The 23,713-nt window shown below is 29.7% G+C and overlaps 2 protein-coding genes across 2 annotated transcripts in view; both read right to left on the bottom strand.

Moving 5' to 3' along the window:
• The window catches only part of LOC139424774 (uncharacterized), a 183,533-nt gene that overhangs the window by 153,615 nt on the left and 6,205 nt on the right, over positions 1 to 23,713 (bottom strand). The gene's annotated exons all lie outside the window — the stretch shown is intronic.
• LOC107440743 (uncharacterized) lies at positions 11,552 to 18,166 on the bottom strand. Its single transcript, XM_016053750.3, has 3 exons — positions 18,019 to 18,166; positions 15,644 to 15,735; positions 11,552 to 11,867 (listed from the first exon to the last, which is right to left on the bottom strand). Coding segments are annotated over exons 1-3 (312 nt in total). The 5' UTR covers positions 18,021 to 18,166; the 3' UTR covers positions 11,552 to 11,649.

Genomic DNA, 23,713 nt, shown 5'->3' on the forward strand with positions numbered 1-23,713 from the left:
GATATAGCCATAAAGCATTTCTTTTGAAAAGGTTTTTTGTCTTTTAAAAAAATTGTTTTTATCTTTGCATTAAGATTTCCTATTTTTGAAGAGTCTGTAAGAGGTGTCGAATTTTTTTAAAACCAAAATTAACTTTTTTAAGAGTTTTTCAGAGCTTTGTCAATTTTCAAAGACAAAGGAATGTTAATTCAAGTTTGGTAGATCTCGTATCAAGTCTGTTAACCAAAATAATTCATTCATTCTCTTATCAATTTACCAATAACCCTAAAAATTGTTTGTCACTGCTCAGAATTCAATGGCAAAAAAACTTCCACGCATGAAGCACAAACTAGCGAAATTTCTAGAGTTGGATTCTAACATTATTCAGAATAAATTAGCCATAAATTCAGTTTACTACTGAATCCAAAATAAACCCAACGATTTAATCCTAATGCATTATTCATTCTAGTAGATTCTATTATTCTGTTTATGATTTAATAGAGTTCCTTACGATTATTTTGACCAACAACCCATTAGGAGAAAAACGATTTGTATTTCGATTATATGACATGGAATTTGTATAAAAATAAAATGAAAGATTGTGTTCTTGGTTAGGAACAAGGCAAATCTAAATCTTTTTCTCCTATTAAGCAAAACGAGAAGGAAGATTTGTATCTCGCATGTCTCACATGACGTATGTTGACATGAAAGTTACTGTTTTCTTTCAAAACTAGTAGTTATTGTTACTGTCTCATTCAAAACAATGTTTTTGATATTTGAAACTGTTCAACATTTGATCCACTGTAATTGATGAATTAAATGAAAGAACATGTTTAGCAACATTTTGAAAACACTTAAAAATTCTACTACAAGTATTAGTTTATCGATGCAGGTGTCGACTGCAAGTATTAATTCATATTAATTTAAGAACTCACATTTTCATTAAAGTTATTCTCAAAAGAAAAAATATGGTTCGTTAACATATGCATCTTATTTTTTCTTATTAAATTTTAAAAAAAAAGACTAATTACGTTCTTCAAATAATCTCCTCATTTATATTTTGTTCTAGCAGTCAAAGTGCCAGTTGATGGATTTAATCTTCGTCTGCCATGGTCGTGTTAACTATGTGTCTCTTGGTGTCTATTCGTATTGCACATTCTCCTATCGTGTTTCGGTACCTATCGGTAGTCATGTATCGGTAGTCATAATCCATTGGAATGGAATGTCCGTTGTAGTTTCATTGTCGGAAAGAAACAACGCCGGTTGAGTGGTTGGGAAGCGTGTCGGAGGAAGCCGGGCAGCAAAATTTTTAAACAGCAAGCATGCAGCGCTAATTCTTCAATTCCAAGTTGCCTTTCTATGGGGAATAGACTGTTCCACGTATTTGCAGATGGAGAAAGGTCGAGGAAGCATGTCGGCATCTTTCCTGAAACAGATACAGCAGAGCGAAATTCAGAATTTAGAAATCGAAAATAAAATATTATATTTCTAATAATAGAAATAAATTTTGAATCATTTCAACTTCACAAGTTTGCCTTATTTTCTATTAATTTTTATTTCATAATATTATAATCATTCATTTTTCTTCAGTAGTTGGTATAATTAGTTTTTTAGCCCAGAGGTAGTTGCATATTTTACACAACTTAGAATAGAAAAAATGTCACTACAGAAAATATCGAATAATGATCCTTACACTTAAAAAAAAAAACTTAAGCGTAAAGAATATAAGTAAGTACGTACATAGTAAAAGAATACGTTAAGTTATCGGCGAAGTTTATTCAGGACGATGTCGCTTTACTTTAAAAGAATCAAAGTAGGAAATTTTGGGGGGAAAAAAATAAATAACTGTGTAAAAATAAAAAGTGTTCAGTAAAAACTGTGTTAAGAACACCGGGCAATGATACTTTACATTGAAAATCATAGGTGATATGAATACGATGCATTTCCTACCTTTCTGAACTTGCAAAAGAAAAACAATAATACATTCCCCATAGGGAGGTGTAACTTATTGTTTATTAATTTTGCGCCAGGTTATTACTACTCCCATTTGCCTTCGGATCTAAATTTGTTATATTGTAGTATGTCCATGCGCCATTATTGTCGTAAGATCACCATTAAGGAAAAATCCAGACCGTCCATAACATCTCATTAGTGTAGCCCTAATGTGATATTAGCATCCAAACCAGATCTACAGTCAAGGTAAGTATTTAGCGTTATTTGAGTGGAATAGAATTATGTTGTCATCATTTGTATCAGATTGCAAGAATTCCCTTATTTGCCCAACTAACCATGCAACCAACTTTGAAAAATTTTTCTCAGGCGTAGTCACCTCTGTAGACACTAATGGTAAGAGCAATACTAAGCTCAATCAAAGGGTGAGAATGTGATATTAGCGGGCTTCGATTCAGCCATCCAAATTGTTGTTTAGTGGCAGCCCAGTACAATTTTGATCGAACAACACTTCCTAGAATTGAAAGTCTCGAATATGCGCATCATACAGACAGGCTATTTAAAAATAGTATCGTCAAACGAATAAAAAAAGGAAAACTTTGAAAAGAATTTTTAAAAAAGTGTTGTCAGAAAAAGTTGCGTAGAAAAAGGTGAGTGAAACGGTTATTGATCAAAGTAAAGAAAAGTCTCACAAGAAATTATAAATAATGTGCCCATAAAATCTTAATTCTTTATAGAATAAAATAAAATTTGAGGACTCAAATTTTGTCATCGAATATGTGTGAGCTAGTTCAATATATTATTACAGTTACACGATATCTGCTAATTTTTTATTTNTACTGAAAAACAATTAATTTCGGGTCAAGTGAAGATGATGCACTAGCGAAGGTGGTGTACTGGGAAAAGGTTTGATTTGACAGTTTTTGTTTCTCTTTTTACTGAGAGGCTCAAAGAAAGACTAAAAAGTTTGAATCTCAAAATTTAGGGGGGGTGGAGGGATTTGTCCCGACGGTCCCCCCTGGCTACGGGCCTGCATGCAACCAACTTTGAAATAAATTTTTCAGGCATAGTTATCTCTGTAAACACTAATGATAGGAGTAATACTAAGCTCAATCAAAGGGTGAGAATGTGATATTAGCAGGCTTCGATTCAGCCATCCAAATTGTTGTTTATTGGCAGCCCAGTACAATTTTGATCTAACAACACTTCCTAGAATTGAAAGTCTCGAATATGCGCATCATATAGACAGAGTATTTAAAAATAGTATCGTCAAACGAATTAAAAAAAAAGGAAAACTTTGAAAGGAATTAAAATAAAAGTGTTATAAAAAAAATTGCAAGAAAAATGGTAGGTAGAAGGTAAATGAAACGTTATTGATCAAAGTAAAGAAAAGTCTCACAAGAAATTAAAAATAATGTGCCCATAAAATCTTAATTCTTTATAGAATAAAATAAAATTTAAGGACTCAAATTTTGTCATCGAATATGTGTGAGCTAGTTCAATATATTATTACAGTTACACGATATCTTCTAATTTTTTATTTTCAAAAATAATTGTAATTATTTAATTATTTTTTAAGAAAAATAATTAGAATAACAGTCACTAGATTCATGAAACATGATTGGTAGTTTTTCATCCTTATAAAATATTCGCTTAAGAAACACGAGAAAAACAAAAAGCAGCAAATGTAAACAAATAAGTTTTTTTTATCACTTTTAGGCTACTTCAAAATATCAGCACAACAATAAAATTTTATCTTTAATTTAGTAGCGACAGGAAATCAGATATCTTTTATCACTTTTTAACACTTTATCTCGAAATTACATCACCTATCTTGTTTGAAAACGCACAGTTTGTCAAGTTTTGAATTATTGCTGAGTTTTAATACGTAATTTTTAAGTTCAGGGGAAAGTGGGGTAATGCGGAGTACCTTTAGAGCTCTTAACATTGTTATTTATTGGACATGATGTGATGTAATATGCTCTAATAGTCAAGGAAACTAGAGTCATCATATTGTAGTATTATTGCTGTTAAATTCATGACGTCTATGATAAAAAAGTTTTTATGATGTCTAATGTTTTTGTATTTGAACTATTCAGATTTGAAATTAGTTACACCATCAAACGATCGTGTCATCTCAAATTAAACCTAGTTAGGGCATTGTATTTCATAGAATCTTTTTAAAAATGTTTTAATTATATACTCCCTGGTTTTAACTGTTGCGTCTTTTGAAATTGGAGCAGTAGAGAGTGGCGATGATTCAGAGCCGGAGGATCTTAATGACTCTTATGAGAAATCTCAGAAGGAATGGGCAGTCAGCTATCTTCCATCTAGAGTTCCTTTTTCGATTCATGGAAAAACACTCAGGCAAAGAAATGAATATGATATTCGTGGCGAATCTCGTGAGAATTGCTACTGACTATTCAGAGTGGCTCGCATATACAAAGGGTCTCCAGCAGGAAGCAGACAGAGAGAACCCTGAATGAAGTAATCAAAGTGAAAGCTAAAAACAAAACTCCCAAATCATACGCAGATGTTGCTAAAAGAACCCTTGCTGCGAATGGCCTAGAGCAGGGGTTTCCAACTAACATGAGGCCGGGGGCCGCAATTAAAAACACAAATCAAATGGCGGGCCGCAACTTATGTTTGAAGGAACATTAAATATTATTGTCAGATTTTTATCAAGTTGTAGAAAACAAAAGTATTGAATTAACAAATTAAAATAAGAAATAGATTTTTAAAAATATTTAATTGCATATTAGAAAATTCGGGCTACAGTAACTTTAATGTGTACCTATGTATTAAACAATTAATGTGCAACAGATTGTTAAGATATAAAACTTTAAAAAGGTTGGTCTTACATAGTAGAACACAAAATATTCAATAAGAAAATTGAGGTTTGTCTGCAGCAACCACCAGATAATAGATATTTACATTTAAAATTTGTGTGTTCGTTCAAAATGAGTGGTTTCAAAAACAGAAGAATTTCTTCGAGAAAATTTCTGATACGCTAAATTATATTCACAAAATACAACAAAAATGAAATAAACAACATACACGATTATTTTTGTATTTGAATAAATATTTTCTTGGATGCAAAAACTGAGAAATAAATTTTTTTTCACCATTGGTATGTTAAATCTCACAGAAACGGTTTTTATTAATGAGAAAAGTATGACAGCCTAGTTAAAGAGGGTTGCAGCCCACAGCACCCTACCTCTTCTGATCTTACCTATCTTGAACTTTACTCCCTGAAGAAATCCCAGATTCTCAGAGACTGGTTGATTTCCCCCCCCCCACCATTGGTATAAGGGAAATTAGCCTGGAACTTCTTTGACCCTTCCCTTTGAAAGGAGAGTCTGCACCACCATCTCCTGCCACCTCCATCCTGCCTGCTTCACTGGATGCAGTGAGCGACCAAAGAAATCCGAAGGGAAGAGACCGACAAACATCACTAACAAGGCTACTAGACTACTCCTCATCTATAAAGAGATGCAAGAGCTCCTTCAAAATGCTGAACTAGTGACAATGCTACAATCACTCCTCTCCGATGTCCAAGCCTAACCCAACATCTAGGACTTTGTCTTTTTCACGAATGATCACAGCTTGCTGTGATCACTTTTTTCTTTTTCTTTTCAGATTCCTGAGTGACTGAAGCAACATCTCAGAACTACTCAAATTTCGATGAATGGGTTGAAGCCGCTTCGCGGCTGGTACCCAGGTTCTCGCCATTTCTACCGTTCTACCATCTCCCGCCTAGCTACCGGCCATCGTAAAGGTTTTCTATTTTCTGAAGGAACTAAAATCCACCCCATCTGCCCTAAATGCCATCTACATCGGGTTTCCGCCGATCACATCCTGAACTGTCTTGGTCTTCTCTGGGAAGACGTTCACTCTACTCCTCTTTTGGTATTTGATTTTCTTCAGGTCAACGGGTTCATAGATCTGGTCTGACTTCGTCAGGCCAGAAGAGGATAAGCAGCAACAACAACGAAAATTGTCAACAAAAAACTGACAACTAATATATTTTAGTTAGCGGGCCGGATGCGGCCCCCGGGCCGCCAGTTGGAAATCACTGGTCTAGAGGGACTGAAGAGCATAGATTATTGATTTAACTTAAAGCCGAAGGGTCATCAGAGTCAACAGAAAATGCATTGAAAGAGAATATCACACCCTCAGAACTTAGCCTCGGTACTAAACGAGTAAAGAAAATTTAAGTAGGCGGAGTTCTACTCCAAGTAGAGACCAAAAAGGATATTGAGAAATTCCAAAAAGAAATTGGAAGTCGGAGCTTTGATGAAAGATTCACTTGTCAAGCGTCGCCTAAAGCAATAATACTTGACATAGATGGAGTAAACACAGAGTAAAGACTTGAGGTTCAGTTTAAGAAGAACAACTGAGAGCTCGAAGAAGCTCTGATGGAAGTCTCTTTCTCAGTTTAGTTGAAAAAAGAAACCGATTGGATCTTAAGGATTGAAACAAAAGCTTTCAGCAAGGTAATTTAAAGACCCAAAGTCAAATTTTGACGTGCACATAACGTGAAAGAGTACATCCGTGTGCTGTGGTGCTATAAGTGTAATCGATTTGGTCACTTGGAGAGGAACTGCCTAAATGACGAGACCTGTGCTAACTGCAATTCGGTGGAGCACCGCATGAAGGGGTGTAGCTAAAAGCAGGAGTATTAATTGCTCTGAAGCGAATACAAAGTTCGTCCTCAAGCTGAACACAAACCATGGAGCCTGGAAAAAACGTGTCCCTCGAATCAACCGGAGCTGGACCGTATTTGGAGAATGACTGAACTGACAACATTTAGATCTTTATCAATTGCTGTTGAGTTTTGTAAGCCGTTTGATGGACAATCTCCAATTTGCTGTGAATAATTTACATTTTCCAATAATATTTAGGGTTCGTTAGTCATCTGGATAGAGAACTCACATTGGTCCGCGGTATAGTCTCCTGCTGTTGACTTAAAATCTGTGGTTTGCAGTCGGATTAACACTCTTTCCCTGTGGGATTGGGCTCTGACTGAGTCTCATGTTCCAGCAAGCTTCTTTTGACCATCGCGTGACTGTGTTGCTCTTGATAGTGCTTTACTCGAGACTATGTGCCAGTGACCTTGTTCTTTAGTACGTCTTTTTTGTTTAATAACTCACGGGGAGAATCGATTTTCTACGTTCTTGATTCGTAAAAACTAGTAATCCTCAAAATGTAAACAGGTGGCTATCCAATCATCGTTCCGTACGTTCTTTCCCATTGATCTTCTGGTGTGTCGATTTAGTCAACATTGATGGCAAGTTGCTCCACAAGCATGAACTTACGTTGGTCTCCGTCTTCACGAACTCCTCGCTTTGCGACTTTAAATTACTGCTTTCGAAGTATTGCTCTCTCCTGCTCTGAATGCTTAATTATAACTCACGTACTAGTAGCTTTGTGGATTCCCATGATAAAGTGGATTAATTAATGATTCCCCCCCCCCCGCAAATTTCACCGCTTTATGGTGAAATTTGCAAATATAGATCTATCTATCTAGCTATATTTGTCAAAGTTGATTGTTCTCGAGTATTCTAACATGGAACACTCGAGTACTCTAACATGGAAAAACAAGAACCGAAAAATATCNCCCCCGCAAATTTCACCGCTTTATGGTGAAATTTGCAAATATAGATCTATCTATCTAGCTATATTTGTCAAAGTTGATTGTTCTCGAGTATTCTTTCTGTTCTCTAACATGGAAAAACAAGAACCGAAAAATATCAACAAATCATGATGTTGACAGTTTAAAAATATGTTCTTTTTAAAAAGAAAAATTGTGACGGAAAAAAATATGACAAATCTTCTTCAGCTACTAAAGATAATCAACAGAGATAATGACTATCACTTACTAGTTTATAGACGCATAAAAAATAAAAGATAAGTGTTCCTTAGGTGCAAGATAAGACAAAAATTGTTTTCAATTTTTATCTGAATTCCTTTTTTTTTTCTCCGATGCAAACCATCGCCCTTTGGCTTTTAGTCATTTCGACTCACGGAAGTAAAATAAACATTGTAATTTTATTTGTTTTATTTTTATTGAATACATTGAAGGCCTATAAATAAATTGTTAATTTTTATGGGTTTTTGAAATACAAATTTTTTTATCGTGATATTTTGTGTTTCATTTCGATTTGAAAGCATGAAATGAAATTTTCTAAATGTTCCAAAGGCAATGAATTTTTTTTTTACTACAATCAACTACTATTGGCGATCGCAACACTCGAATACGCCATCTGGGGAGAGACCGGTTTCATGCTTTTAGCCCTTCTCCCTTCCCTCTCCTCCTCTTTTCAGTTGTATAGGAATGTACTACGCTATTTTCCCTTTTATTAATGTTTTTCCTTTTTAATTAATAAAAATATTTTTTAAAACTTCCGTGATACTTTTCCTTAGAACTATGTTTAATGTAGTTTTCAGTTCCATATAGTTTTCCACTTTAAAAGATTTTAATCTATATGAAAATCGAGAGAGAAACTAATGTACTTCTTCCTCCATGACTTTCCACACGCTAATGGTGAAAGCATGTGAAGTGTTGCCATAGGAAGAGAGTTCTGCTCTACGCCACCTGCGGCCCATTTCGATCGCCAATTTTACACTCACTACTATATTACCACTCAACCATCATTTTATATCTATTTATCTGATTATATATATATATATATCCCTAAACGAAAGAACTTCTTCTGGTGNAATATTATCCAATATATATATCCACAGCCCATATTATATAGCTTTTATAACGAAAAGAATTTTTTCAACAGCTCATTGTGGAATAAGGGATCGTAGAAATTAAGGCTTCACAATATCGGGACCAACGCACGATGCTGGCCATGTGGTCACTAGTATGTGGCACCAACTTTTAACACGTAACACAACTTTTACACGACTATATTCATAACTTACAAAGTCATTGGAGTTGGAATTTATATAAGATTTGTCCCCTTTAGCCTATATTTTTAAGCTATTCTTTAGCCTAGACCAGATAGATCCTAGATAAAATTGTCTGAGTCTATCTAGGTCCGTCGTGTCAAAATCAGGTTTCACCAATCAGGTTCTTTTTCGCCAGCGAAAAAAATAGCATCCATTGAGAATAGCCCTATACGCAAATATGATCTTGCATGGCTTATTTCAACTCTCTAATTGCAATCTTGCAGTCTGTAGAACTGTCCGTATGGTATTTTTTCCTACAAGTTTAACAGTAAATTATTCTCTAACTAATTTTAAGATGTTAATGTTTTTTATTCTGTTGAACTCTACGTGCATTTTTCTAGACATATTTGCAACTTCAAGTTTCTTATTCTTAAACGTTTTGCACAGCAAAGTAAATTGTATTTGTAAAATTGAACAACCGAAATAGTGATGACGGCACTTAACTTTTAACATGGGATAACATTTGGATTTTTTAACATAGCATCGAACATACCATCATATCAACTTTGCATCGATTAAAATTTAAATTAAAAAAATGTAAAATAATAACTTATTTAAAGAAATTAAAGTAATTTTTAATTTATAAGCTAACTAGGGAAGTGTGACTCGCCAATTTTGAAATAAACTAGTGGGATGTATGCCTTATGAGGAATAATTCTGGGGGGCAACATACGTTTCGGCCCATAGAAGGTCCTATGAGAGATAAAAATAATTCAATATATAGAAAAATCGGTATTTTATTACTTCAATGCAGACTATTAGTTATTGTAATTGTCTCATACTCCAATTTATTTGTAATTAATTGGTTAATTAATTAATTTGCTGATTAATAAACTAATTATTAATTAATTAATAATTAATTATTAATTAATTATGAAATAATTATGAAATAATTATGAAATAATTATTAATTAAGTATGAAATAATTATGAAATAATTATAAATTAATTATTAATTAATTATTAATTAATTATTAATTAATTATTAATTATTAATTAATTATTAATTAATTGTTAATTAACTATTAATTATTCAATTGATTTGAAATTACATACTCCAATTAATTTGGAAAATTTCAAAAAAGAAAAAATTTAAAAAATTTGATGTCAAATTTTTTTAAAAATTAACCTAACATGTTTTTCTGAAAAGCTACAGATAAATAAAATTTTCGAAATAATTTTGACAATAAATATACATTATATAGTACGTGAAAGTACCACAAAATTAATTGGAGTATGAGATAATTACAATAACTAATAGTCTGCATTGAAGTAATAAAATACCGATTTTTCTATAAATTTAATTATTTTTTATCTCTCATCCTTCTATGGGCCGAAACGAATGTTGCCCCCTAAAATTATTCCTCATAAGGCATACATCCCACTAGTTTATTTCAAAATTGGCGAGTCACTCTTCCCCAGTTTCCCTTGTAAGCTAAATAAGCTAAGGAACTTCAGGGATAATATGCTCATAAGTAAAAAAATTACTAAATCTAAATCACTTCGAAATAGGTAAACTGCTAGTTTGTGTTAATTTTTTCTTTGGAAAGCAACATTTCTTACTTTTATCGGCGTATTCCACCCGTCTAGCTAAACTTACAAGTGCATTTTATATTTAAAGCTAATAATTTTTTAACTGCACTGTAGCTCAGCAAATCCATTTTTACTTAATTATTTAACAATTTATATTACATTTTAAATTATTATTTGGGAAAGAATGCAACTATGGGAATGCTTTTTAAATATAATGCTTAGTGATTTTGCTTATAGTGCTGCCATCTAATTAAAAAAACTAAAACTATATAGTGTTTTCAGCTATCACTAAGAGATGGCAGCACTAATGATTGAATTTCTCTTTTACTCATATGTAGTTATTTCACCTTCGTCCGTATTTTTGGATTTAAATAAATAATTAATATAAAAATAAAATAAAATAAATAAAATAAAATAAATGAAACAAAATAAATAAATAAATATAAAGTAAAATAAAATAAAATAAAAGAAGTAAATAAATTTGAAATTTGAAGCAAAGAGAATTTTGGTTTGAAAGATTTTTGCCAAATTTTATTCTGAGTTTAAAATTTTAAAATTTATCTTAACAATCATTGCTCTAAAAATGTAGACAAAATTAATAGATATCTCTCGGAATAAAATATGAGGATAGGCCTGTACGGACAATTTTCTATTTTTTGGAGCTTAAATGATTTATATTATTATTTAAACAATATGAAAATGGCAGTTAGTTTTTGACAATTAAGAATTTGTTTTAAAAATATAACCTACAAGAACAAAGTAAATTGAAATGATAAAAATGTATTCATACTTAAAATATTCAGATTCATTTTCTTAAATAAATTTTACTTCCGAAAATGCAAATATTTTTCATATAAATTTAATAAAAATGTGAGGGGACATAAAAAAACATTTTATACATATTTATAATATAAACTATAAGATTTGTATATAATGATGCATTTATATAATGCATTATTTCTGCAATGTAATATGTAATTTTTTATGCATATTTATTTATTTTAATTTTGTTTTTATTTTTATAATGTAAAAGAAATTTTTTCATTTAATGTCAATATAATATTTGAAAGGAATTTTTCCCTTTTCCTCACAAGAATGTAAAATAATTTCACATAAATGCGTGCACATTAATGAAAATAAATAATTTATTACTTCGCGTTTGTCAAACATTCATAAAAATCTTTTATACATTCAGAATACATTTCAGTAGCATCTTTTGTTTTTCCTAAGCATATCTCTTAGCATTCATCAGAGCTTCCGAGAGACCCTTTTGAAAATCGTAGCTTCCGTCGCTGGAGAGTGCCATAGCATTTACGCAAATGTACCACCAAAGGATTTTGACGCAAGATTTTCCTGGGGGACAACTGTAGTCTCCACCAGGACAGCATACAGCATTGTCGAATGGAGCGCACTTGTAGACCTGACTATCACCGTAACAACATCCTGTAGAAAAAAAATATGGAAAAATTAAATATTATCCAAGAAAATATCATTTGCGCTTTTCAATAAAAATAGAACGTACTGAAAATTGCTCAGAGTTTCTTAATAGTTTTTAGAATCATTGGGTGTACTGTCTGACCATTACGAGAACTTTTCAACTTTTCTAATAATTTCATAAAAAGTAACGATATCTTCCGACATTATCGTATCAAATACTTGGACTTTTTACAAAAAAGTAACTAAAAACAAGTTAAAGTATAAAAATTTAAAAAGTAACGAAGTGCAAGTAAAAGTACGTTTTTTATTTTTTTTAATTTTTATTTTTTTAAAACTTTTACTTTTGTTACCAGTAACGAAAGTTAAAGTTATGTAGTATGCTTATTAAGTAAGTGTTTTTGATTGGTTAATAGATGTATGCTTGCTTATATTATTGTACCAGACTCGTATTAAAAAGTATGAAAGGATTATAGCTGTTACGTTTTTCGGGAAGTTATGTAATGCTTAATTTAAGTTATTTTATTTCCTGCTTAATAAAACTTTCCGAAAGTTCAAAGATGAGTCTTAATTTTTATTTTGCTTGAAATTTTCCATTACCTACCCACTTAACTATTCCAGTAAATTCTCCCGCAATTGAAAAGCTTTAACTCTTCTTTCCATGGCAACAGACATCCTCATATCTACAGTCGCGAGGAGTTCTCGTAGGAGCTGAACAGTCTGTATTGAAATTTTAAAGTTTGAGATCCATAAAATTAATAAAGTTTCTAAAGCAAAGTCTAAAAGAGTTTCGAAAGCTAAATCCAGATAATACATGTAAATTTACGTATATAAGATGCTCTGTAACAAGGTGTATACAAAGTGTTATGCTTTTTTCTAAATGTTTATGTTCTATGCTAATGTCCTTCATTTGTTGTAAAAACTACTTTATAACAGCAATTTTTGTTTTGAAAAATTTTGAAGCTATTTAAAAATTTTTTCTAATTTCTCTTCTTCCGAATTTCTTTGAATGAAAAATCTAGTTTAATTAGACCTATTTTATACAGCCGGCAGTGCTTTTCGCTTTTTAATGAGTCAAATTTCCAGTTTCAAGTGAAACAAAAATTAAAGTATTAAACAATCTATAACAATTTAAACAATCTATAACAATTTAAACAATCTAATATCTCAAAACTTATTATACAGCTTATTGCCTAACCTTAAAAGCTGTGCGTAATAGTTCAAATGGACGTTTCTGGTACGTCGCAACGTAATTCATAGAATAGGTCACATTCATACATCACACAACGAACATCCGTGCCCTGAGGGGGATTCAAACCCGCAAATATTGGTTTCGCAGTCAGGTAAGCTGACTGCTAAGCCTCTTATCCGGCGTCAAATTTATGATCTAATTTTAATAATTTCTATTTTTCAAAAACTTCATCATCAATAAATTCGTGAGCATGTATGTCAACTGTACTTTTTGGTATTGTTTAAAATGAAAATACTTTTTTTTTTTGAAAAAAATATCTTCTTTCTCCTTTATTATTTTTTTAAAACCTTATATGGTTATAATTTCGTATTAGTTTTGCAGACATTATCTCATAAATACTTTTAGAAACTATTTAAAAAAAAAAAAAAATTTTTTTTAAATATCTTATTAAAATATAAGTAAAACGCAACATAAATTTTGATCTCTGGGCTCATTTCATGTACACGAGAATGCAAATATGTTAGAAATGAAAAGTACATTGAACTGAGATGTTTTGTCCAGAAATGATTAAATCAAAATGTCTAAAATTTGGTTTTCAGAAAATAAAGTACTGTCTAAAAAATACAACTAGAAATCTGAAATATAAAATTTGTCATTCATTAAATGATTAAAATTAAATTATGATTAAAATTTTTAAGGATGTAAATATATACTTTTAAATATGTAAATTTTTAGTTAAAATTCTGATACAATGCGCAAGTAAGATTCCTCGGATTTTAAAGCAAATACTTTTTCTGAAACAAAATCTCCAATTGTTAAATTAAAAAGCTTCTTTTTTAGCTTAAAAGATTATAAAATTATTGTAACTTGATTTAAAATACAAAAAAAATCACCTCTGAATATAAGAGATATCACCTCAGATATTCGAGGGGTCCCGCAGTGGACTGATCGTTAAGACACGGTTCCCACCAGATCACCGAAGTCAAGCATCACTGGCTGCAGTCAGTGTGCGGGTGGGTGACCACTTGGATCAGTCTGCGTAGGGACCGAGGGTGGTCGGTATTGGTCCTCGAGGACGGTATTGGTCCTCGTAAGTGCCGACTTCGCGTGCAGGTCTTCGGGCTACCGAAGCGGGGGAGCCATCCCCTCTGCGGAGGTTCAAAATTGTGATGGCATGTCTTCGGATCATCCTCAAGGATGTTTCCGAGACAGTCGCCAATAGCCTATTGTGCAGCTCTAGTGCGACGTAAATGAACTACTACTACTGGATTCAGGGATATTTTTAAAAAATAAAATATCAAAATTCTAAATTTTAATAAAAATAAGTTGAAGGTTAATCTGAATTACTTCCTAACATTTTCGTAGTGATTTCAAGTTGGAACTTTTGCTTCAGAAGAATTGTTTAATTAAGAAAGTGATTATATACACACGTTAATCTTCCTGATAAATAATAAATATTTGGATTTGCCGTATCCCAAGTCAGCTTCATTCAACTTTGTTTTTTTTTTTTTTTTTTAAATAATTCTATTATTCGCAAGTTATATATTTGAATATTTGAAATAGAAAAATATTATAGTTATTTTTTAAATGAATAAACAAATTAAAATTGGTTCTTATAAAAACAATAATTGAAATAATTTTGAACATTTTGCACTTAAAAGGCACCGGAGCGGATCCATTTAAAATTTAACTTCGAATTTTATAGCTCCTGCAAACTAGTGTCCATGCATCGCAATATGTTTCGATTTACAATTAATATGAAGTCTGGAATACAAAAAGTTTAGTTTGTAAGAAAACTTAAAACATTCTTATCTAACAAAACAATGATCTAGTAACTTTTCAAAACTAATAAAATAATTTGCTTAAAATTAACAAAATGATTTTCTGCAGGAGTGATAGTTTTTTTTTCATCCTGTTTTGAAACAAAATGGAAAAAAGGCTATTTAAAAAAAATGATCTCAACTCTTAAAAAAAAAAAACAAATTAGAAAGATTTTTTTAAACATGTGGAATTGAGTAAATACTATGATTTCTTTCCTTAAGGAAAATATTTAATTCATTTACCAAAAATGGTCATTTTCTGTAAAAACTCAACTCAAAACTTGCTGTAATGAAATTAAAAGAAAAGGGATACCAAGATTAAATTTAATTTACAGGTTGTGTATTGTGTAATTGTGCAATTAACTACATTGTTCAACTAGTCGTTCGTATTTTCACATTTTTAACATGTATTTTAATATATTTTATTTATAAAAACGTGTTAATATTTATTTAATACTAAATTCTAAAAGCGAATTCTTAAGAAAAAAGATTTTTATGAAATTTTTAACAAAGTTGGTAAACATCCTGAAGCTTTAAAACTGTCTAACCCTATTAAAAAAATTATGTTCAAACATTATATCATCTCTATGATGCGGCTTTTTCCTCATTCCTTTAGATTAAGAAAAAAAAAAAAAGATTGCTAGTATTTTTAGGATAAGTTTAAGAGAATTTGATTTTAAAATATTTTTATAGAGCAAGTAAAATAGACTTTAATTGTAAAAAATATTGATGTGTGCAAAAGCATTTTCGAAGTGTTTCTAAATTTTACTCACTGCCAACTCCAGGGCAAGATCCCCAACCACATGTCTCAGCAGCGGCCAATAATGCCAAGCACAGGACGCCAAATATTACAAGTTGTACCTTCCTACATAAAAATAAACGAACAAAATAGTTTAAATAATACTTCAGAAAAAAATAAGAATTATAAACGATTTATAAAAGTTTTTTTTGCAATGATATCAAATGATTATAATTTACTCAAAGAATGTAATTTATAATAAAAATGGAAAGGAAAAAAAAACGTTTTTCATTTATACTTTTCACTTACGCAGCTTACAGTTTATTAAAACGGATATCGCTGCACGTAGTAGTTTTTAGGTTATATTTACAGTTTTCGACTAATTAAATATAATGTTTCGCCTCTTCAGGAAATTTTTGTTCAAAATGTTGCGTTCAATTTGTTATTGTCATTGAAAATTAATAAAGCAGTTACAAAAATAAATTCTCATACAGGTTTTCTTTCATTGTAAGCAAATTATATTATTAAATATTTTTATTCAAACAAAAATTACATAGTTCTGTACCTACATTTCAAAGAATTAAAAGCTAATTATTTTTCTTCATACTTTAATTGACAGTTTTCATTAACAAAAGAAAGTCTCACATAATCTAACTTTTATTGTTAGTATGTAAATAATAAAGTAAATTTTTTTTATTCCATGAAAATTTAATTTTTCGTTTTATTTTTTTAATGTTCAATTATTCGTTTTAGCAGCTTGTTATTGCCATTGTAAGTTTTTAAAACAGTAACAAAAACTTTCTAAAAGTCTCATTTTCAATTTTAGCAAATGAATTTTTATCATTTAACAATACTTTTTATTGACAAGTTCTAGAACTAATTAAAATTTTTCTTCAAAATTTATATTAGAATTTTTCCTCAAAATTTAATTTTCATTGGCAAGAAAAACGGAAAAAACTCAGTATAAAAATTCTCATTTCACTCATTCTAAGCACTCTCACTTTTAAATTTAGCAATTGATATCATTAAATTTATATCGTTCTATAAATATAATAGTTAAAATTTTTTTTCAACGTTAAGTTGTTATCATCTGTGAACACTGATAAAGCAGATGCACACCGTCTTATTTATATTGCTGGAAAATTTATCTGATTATTTATTATTCAACAAATACTAAAATTTTTCCTCGTATGTATTAAAGTTTTAATTATTTTTTTACACAGAGTTGTTATTGACGATAAACGTTGAAAAAATGCTTTCAAAATAAAATTTTTTAACCGTCTCACTCTTACTGTTTGAAAACAATATCATCAAATCTTTACCGTTTAACAATTCTAATATTTTGCATTTTAAATCTTTCAATTTTTAATTGTTCATTTTCATAGTTTAATTGTTACTGCTATTTAACTTTGATAAATCTATTACAAAAATGAGTTCCAGCCAACAGTTACAAACGCTATCACTTTTAGCTATAGCAAATAATATCATTAATTTTTATCGTTCAACAGTGCTGAAGTTTTGTTTTATTTGTATCAAACTTTTAAGCCTTTTTCTTCTCTGCTTAAACCTTATTTCTTATAAACATTAATAAAAAATTTTGAAAAATAAATTTATAAACGTTTTTTATTTTTATAAATTATAGTTTTAAATCTTTATTATTGAAATATTTTAACTACTGCGAATAAAATATTTGTTATAGGATACCGTATAGAATTTCAGAGAATGTTAACTGAATGATACACATGTTTCTAACTATTATTCAGTGATAAATTTAATAATTTAGTTAACTTAAATAATTGATAGTGAAAATTGAAAATAATATTTGCAAATTTTCGAGGAATATGTTTGTTTTTATCACTTAAAAAGACGCAATTTTTGTTAACAATTTTACCCAGTTAAGGTACTTATGGAACAAAAATTCGTCGAAGTTTCCTTAATAACTTTATTTCATTTATTTTGTATAAAAAACTGTCGTTCATCACGACGTGTATTCGAACTAGCGAAAAATAATACTTTTTTATTCAAAAATATCTAAAGATATATAATAATTTTTCTAAAAAAGTTAATTGAAGCTCTATTTGAAATTAAAAGCTGGTATAATTTAATGAGAGAATTTTGAAAAAACACTCTTATATTGACCAATTAATTACTTATATTATTAAATAATAAATACTTACATGATAAAGTGTATATCAAAATTATGATTTTACTAAAGAAATTATTTTTTAAACTCTAATTAAGAATATAAACTGTCAAAATTTTATGAAAATATTAAGTAAAACGTTTATATATCAATTAATTAATTATATTATTAATTAACTTTTCAATAATTAAGTATATTTTCAATTAATTATATTATAAATTAATTATAGTATTGAGTCATCATATTATTAAATAGGAAATACTTACATTATGCAATCCTTCGAGTATTTTCAAGTTGAAGAATAATAGAGTAAATAAATACTAATAAATGCAGAATAATTGCTGTTTCCAAAGCCTCTGATTTATATAGTAAAACAACTTTGAAATTATCTTTGATAATATTAGATAAGACAGCTTGAATAAAGTATACAGTGAAAGTGCAACTAAAATCTCTTGTGTTTAGAACAATACCAGGATCTCTTATTTCAAGATAAAAAGAGTTCCTTAAACTATCTCATTGGTCTCCTGAAAATTTGGCATATTGCGTGCTTTTCACCAATAACGGAACCTTGTCAACTAAAATCCATTAATATTTGTTTTTATTGCTCTTATTCCTTATCAATTTGATAATAAAATTGATGAAATAGGTATCTTTTTAAAATAAATAAGTTGGTAAATATATATCCCTTAAATGTTAACCCCAAGAGAAAATAAATAAATAAAAAAACTTACCGAAATTATTCTTTTTCAATTATTTAAAAGAAACGGCAATAGTTCGATTCATATTAATGACATTTGCACATTTATGCACATTAATGACATTTGCACATTTATGCACATTAATGACATTACACTAATTCATATTAATGACATTTTTGCATAGTTACATGTTTATTTTACCTTTCAATAAGCCCTCAATAGAATCTCACTGACATTTAAAATGTAATAAAAGTCCTAATTTGAGTATATTAAATAAATAAATTCATAAGTGATAATGCAAAATAAAAATTATTGTTTTCAATATAAAAAAAGAAGAAGATTATTTTAGTTCAAATTAGTTACATTTAGAAATGAAATTTAAGAATCTTTTTCAAGTTAAACCCTATCATGCATAAATATTACTATTGTTTCAAATTACAGTGTTTACATTATTACATGATTATTTTGACTTTCAAATAGACCTCAATAGAATCTCACTCATATTTAAACTGTAATAAATATTTTAATTGGAGTGTAATAAATAAATAAATACATGAAACAAATACATATATAAATAAAAATGAATGATAAAACTTTTGTAAAATCCACTTCTTTATTTTAAGTGTTGTATTAAAAGCGTAGTTTTGAATTTATCACCATCATGAATAAAGAAAGCGAATTACCTTGTTTACAATAATACATGTCTATTTTACTTTTCAAATGGTCTTCAATAGAATCTCACTCACATTTAAAATACAATAAATATCCGAATTTGAGTGTAGTAAATAAATAAATGCAGAACATAAATAAATAAATAAGTAAAATAATAATAAAACTTTTAAAAAAAATGCACGAAAAATGCTTTATTAGCAACATAGTAAATAAAAGATGAAATAATTTTTAATCCAAAATCTTGCTGGAAAATACAAATCACAAAAGGTTAGGTTTTCATTTAACCACTTTTTCCACGAAATTTCTAACAGTGTACCACAAATTGCAATGTATAAATAATTTTTTTCCTAGATCAATAATGTAATTACCTTTATTCTGAACTAAAACTTTAAAATGTTAAAAAAAACAATGAAATAGAACTAAATAAGTTTTTTAATATTAAATTTAAGAGTAATTCTCTAAATATTGTTACTTAAAGCTGAATAAAAATAAGAAATTCACACCTAGACCTAAGCTTTTAGTTAAAAAATATAGCTAACTTTATACAAAATCTACAGACATAATCTCAAGGAATTCTATGATAAACTTATTTTTAATGCGTGTTAGAGAAATGAAATTTTCTCAAAATTAACTTTCTTCAGAAAATTCATTTAAAATGCAAGAAATTTTTGAAATGTAAAAAAATTTTGACAGAAATTAAAAATTATTAATCGAAAACTAATTTCTGGAAATGAATTTTATTTGTCTTAAAAAACATAGTTTATTTAAATAAAAGAAAAAGGGTTAAATACTCAAAGGATAACAAAAAAATAATTTTAGTTTCCTTTTCGGGAGTTAGTGTCTAATTTTGGTTTCGTCTGTCATTATACGAAAAAGTAGAAATAACTTCATTTCTAGGAATCCGAGTTCAGAAATTTGAAGGATTCCGAAAATCTAATGAACTAAAGTTTGCATATGGATAAAAAAACTATATAAATAAAAGAAAAACGGAATTTTTGTCGAAACTGCCTATTTTTACCCAGACGGATACTTTAAACCACTTTTTTTCATGTTTTTCTCATACCGATACTGAGGAACACAAACTATTGATAAAAATTTTTAACCTTTAATTGTATTATGAATTTGAAAAATTTCACATAATTGAATTTACAGGGTGTTCCGCAATTATTGCTCTTAATATATACTTTTAGAATATCAGTCCAGAATGAAGTAAAAGAAAAGATATTACACGAGAAAAATTATTGCAATTCACATAATTAAATTTACAGGGTGGTCCACAACGCTCTTAATACATATTTTCAGAATTACATCCCAGACGAGTTTTGTAATGAGCACACAAGCCTGCGAATGTGTCCGTGACAATAAATAAATGAACTCAACTAGGGTTTAGGTGTGATTTGAACCCGATACCTCTACGCTTTAATTTTATTATGTTGGGCCAAAATTGATTTAATAATTTTATTTATCTGTTGTTGCATCTATGTAGTAATAGTTAGGCTACTGATTTAGTTCAGTCTTGTCCAGGCATTTATGCAAATAAAATGCTTATTTTTCATAATTTTAAAAACTGGTAGATACTCTTTTGAAATTGGAGGAAAAACAAATAATCAACGACAGAAAAGTTAACAAGTGTTGGCTAAATAAAATCGAGGTTATTAAAATAAACACTTTTGCGTCATCTTAAGCTATACTAGAACTCTTAAAATTACCGACTTATGCTTAAAATTACCTAATTTTACCATATTTACTACCAAACAGTATGGTAATAAAAACCAAATATTTTTAAATATTTTTTCCAAAAAAGTCATTGCAAAGGGGCCTCTGTAAAAATTACCTTGTTTTTTGGTGTTCCCATAGAGCCAGAAACAAGGTTAATGCAACCATATTCTGATAGTTTTGGCCACACGTCTTTTTCTCAGTGTGTCTTAAAGTAATATTTAAATGAGGACATAATATAAAAGCCATCAAAATCTATTGAATCAATACTGATGAACTGAGACTGAAAACTTCAAAACCTGTTTGATGGCCGAAAAAGACAAAGAAGAGTTTGGAGGGGGGGGGTTATTAATGAAATAATCCTCCATTTTCGCTATGCAATCAAATTGGTTTCGATGAATTCAGTCCCAATGTAATAAAACTGCATTTTCAACTTCGTTTTCGACAAAGATTTTAGAAAAAAATTCCTTTATTAAACATTCTATTGAAATATGATTTAATTATTTCTCTTCATTTACTAAATTTAAAATAAATATATATGTATTTTTTCATATTTTATCTACATTACATGGAAGAGTGAATCTTTGAAAAATTATGTGATATTTGCATATACCTAAATAATAAAAAGTATTCAGATAATAATATCTTAATTAAAGTCTTACCCAACAATGCTGGAAAGGAAGATCTAAGATAACATACGAAAACAATTTCAATTAAGGAGCTATCCTTTTATTACATACTAGTTATTTTTCTTTACCTTTATCACATTCTTTTGCTTTCTTTAATTAATTTTCAGAAATTAAGCAATTATATAAATGGAGGTCACACTCATAACTAGACTATAATATTTACTAATAAATAGTTTAGAATTGTTTCTAAATTTCAGAATGCTTGCAGTATGCGCAGACAAAATCTACTCATCGCAATTTTTTGCGACAATATTATTATCAAATTAAAAAAAAATTAGTTTTGTCGTATCAAATTGTCAACAATAGATTACGAATCGCAAAATTTAAATAATTTCAAAACAAAACATATTTTTTATGGTTGCTAGGGTAGCAGACTTTAATATTGCCGCAAAACTTTTTCGAACGTATAATCAAATTTGTTGGTGCTTAGTAGAGAAAGTATCTTTGTATTGGGAATATAAATATTACGTTTTGGCGAAGTATTTTAAGGAGAATATCTTATTAAATTTATTTGATAAGTCTTATTTTTCAATACAAGGCTGCGAAATATTGTATATTGAAATAACATTAGCAAATTCAATTGAAATACTTCAAAAATTACATTGTACTAGGAGGCTTCGCCCCCTCCTCGCTGGCGCTCGCCATCTCCCGGAACTGCCTTCGCAGATCAATTCGGATTGCTTCGCATCCAATGCTCGCTTTGCTCGCTCAGTGGATATGTTCTTAACGTCTAGCTTTTGTATACTTTTTTGAATACTGAAGTTCCGAAAACTTTTCACTGTAGAAAATTCCAAACCTGTACATTTCAATATTAATTTGAAACTGCAAACAGTTCACATATTTTGTTTAATCACACTATTCTGAATTTCAATTGTTGAGAAAAGTAACTGTTGTAAGTTTTGTTTTAAAGTCTTTCCCACCAGAGGGCTAAAGCCATGTGTTGTAAAACAATATGAAATACAGTCAAACCCCGCTATAGTGAACCTTCAAGGGATCGAAATTTCGGCTCACTATAACCGGGTGCTCACTATATCCGTTACGCAGGCAATTTAACTAATGGTTCCCAAACTCCTTCCTTTTATTACATATTATTTAAATAAATGATTGAAAAATATTATGCAGTAGCCAAAAATGTGTTATTTTTCATTACTCTTCGTCTTACGTACAAATAAAAATTAGTAATCTTTAGCTGATGAGCAATCCTCAACATCAGATATGGAAACACTTCCCCTCTCTCAGATAATTTTTCGTGAATTTCTGTTATTCCGCTTTTTAAACCTGTCTGACCTGCCATTCGAGCACATAAAATTAGCCTCTATAGATGGTTTTAAAAATCGGTATATGTATTTATTTTGAAGTAGAAATTTCAAAATTATTGCAAAAAAAATGGGGAAAAATCAGTCGAAGACAGAAAAAAGTTCATTATATCCAACTTCCTCACTTTTTTGGTTCACTATATCCACTAAAAATAACATTACACGTGTATAGCAAGGCACGGGACCGAACATTTCGTTCACTATATCCGGGAATTGACTATAATGATTCTTTCCAAATACAGTCAAACCCCGCTATAGTGAACCTTTATGGGACCGAAATTTCGGTTCACTATATCCGTTACGCACAGCAATTTAACAAATGGTTCCCAAACTCCTCCCTTTTATTACATATTATTCAAATAAATGGCTGAGAAATATTATGTAGTAGCAAAAAATGTATTATTTTTTATTACTCTTCGTCCTGTATACAAAAAAAAAATTAGTAATCTTTAGCTGATGAGCAATCCTCAACATAAGATAGGGAAACATTTTCCGACTCTCAGATAATTTTTCCTGAATTTCTGTTGTTCCGCTTTTTAAGCCTGTCTAACCTGCCATTCGAGCAAATAAAAGTAGTCTCACAAAATCGCTTAGCAAATTCATCGACATTTGTCCAGATACTGGAAGATTGCGGCTTCTTCGATTGCTGAACCATTTCAGTAATGTTTCTTCAATATCCTTGTGATCTGCTTTTCTCAACTTTTTTTCTACCATCTAAATTTTTTTCATAAGCAGAAATTATTCATTGCCTATTTCTCCATGTGTTACAAACTGCAGATCTGGATAGTTTATATTCCCTGTAAATATCAGCTTGATTGCATCCATTTTCAATTTTTCTGATTATGCCCATTTTATCATCAATGGAGAACG

Source organism: Parasteatoda tepidariorum, chromosome 5 (genome assembly GCF_043381705.1).
Source record: "Parasteatoda tepidariorum isolate YZ-2023 chromosome 5, CAS_Ptep_4.0, whole genome shotgun sequence".
In the NCBI taxonomy this organism is placed as follows: domain Eukaryota; kingdom Metazoa; phylum Arthropoda; class Arachnida; order Araneae; family Theridiidae; genus Parasteatoda; species Parasteatoda tepidariorum.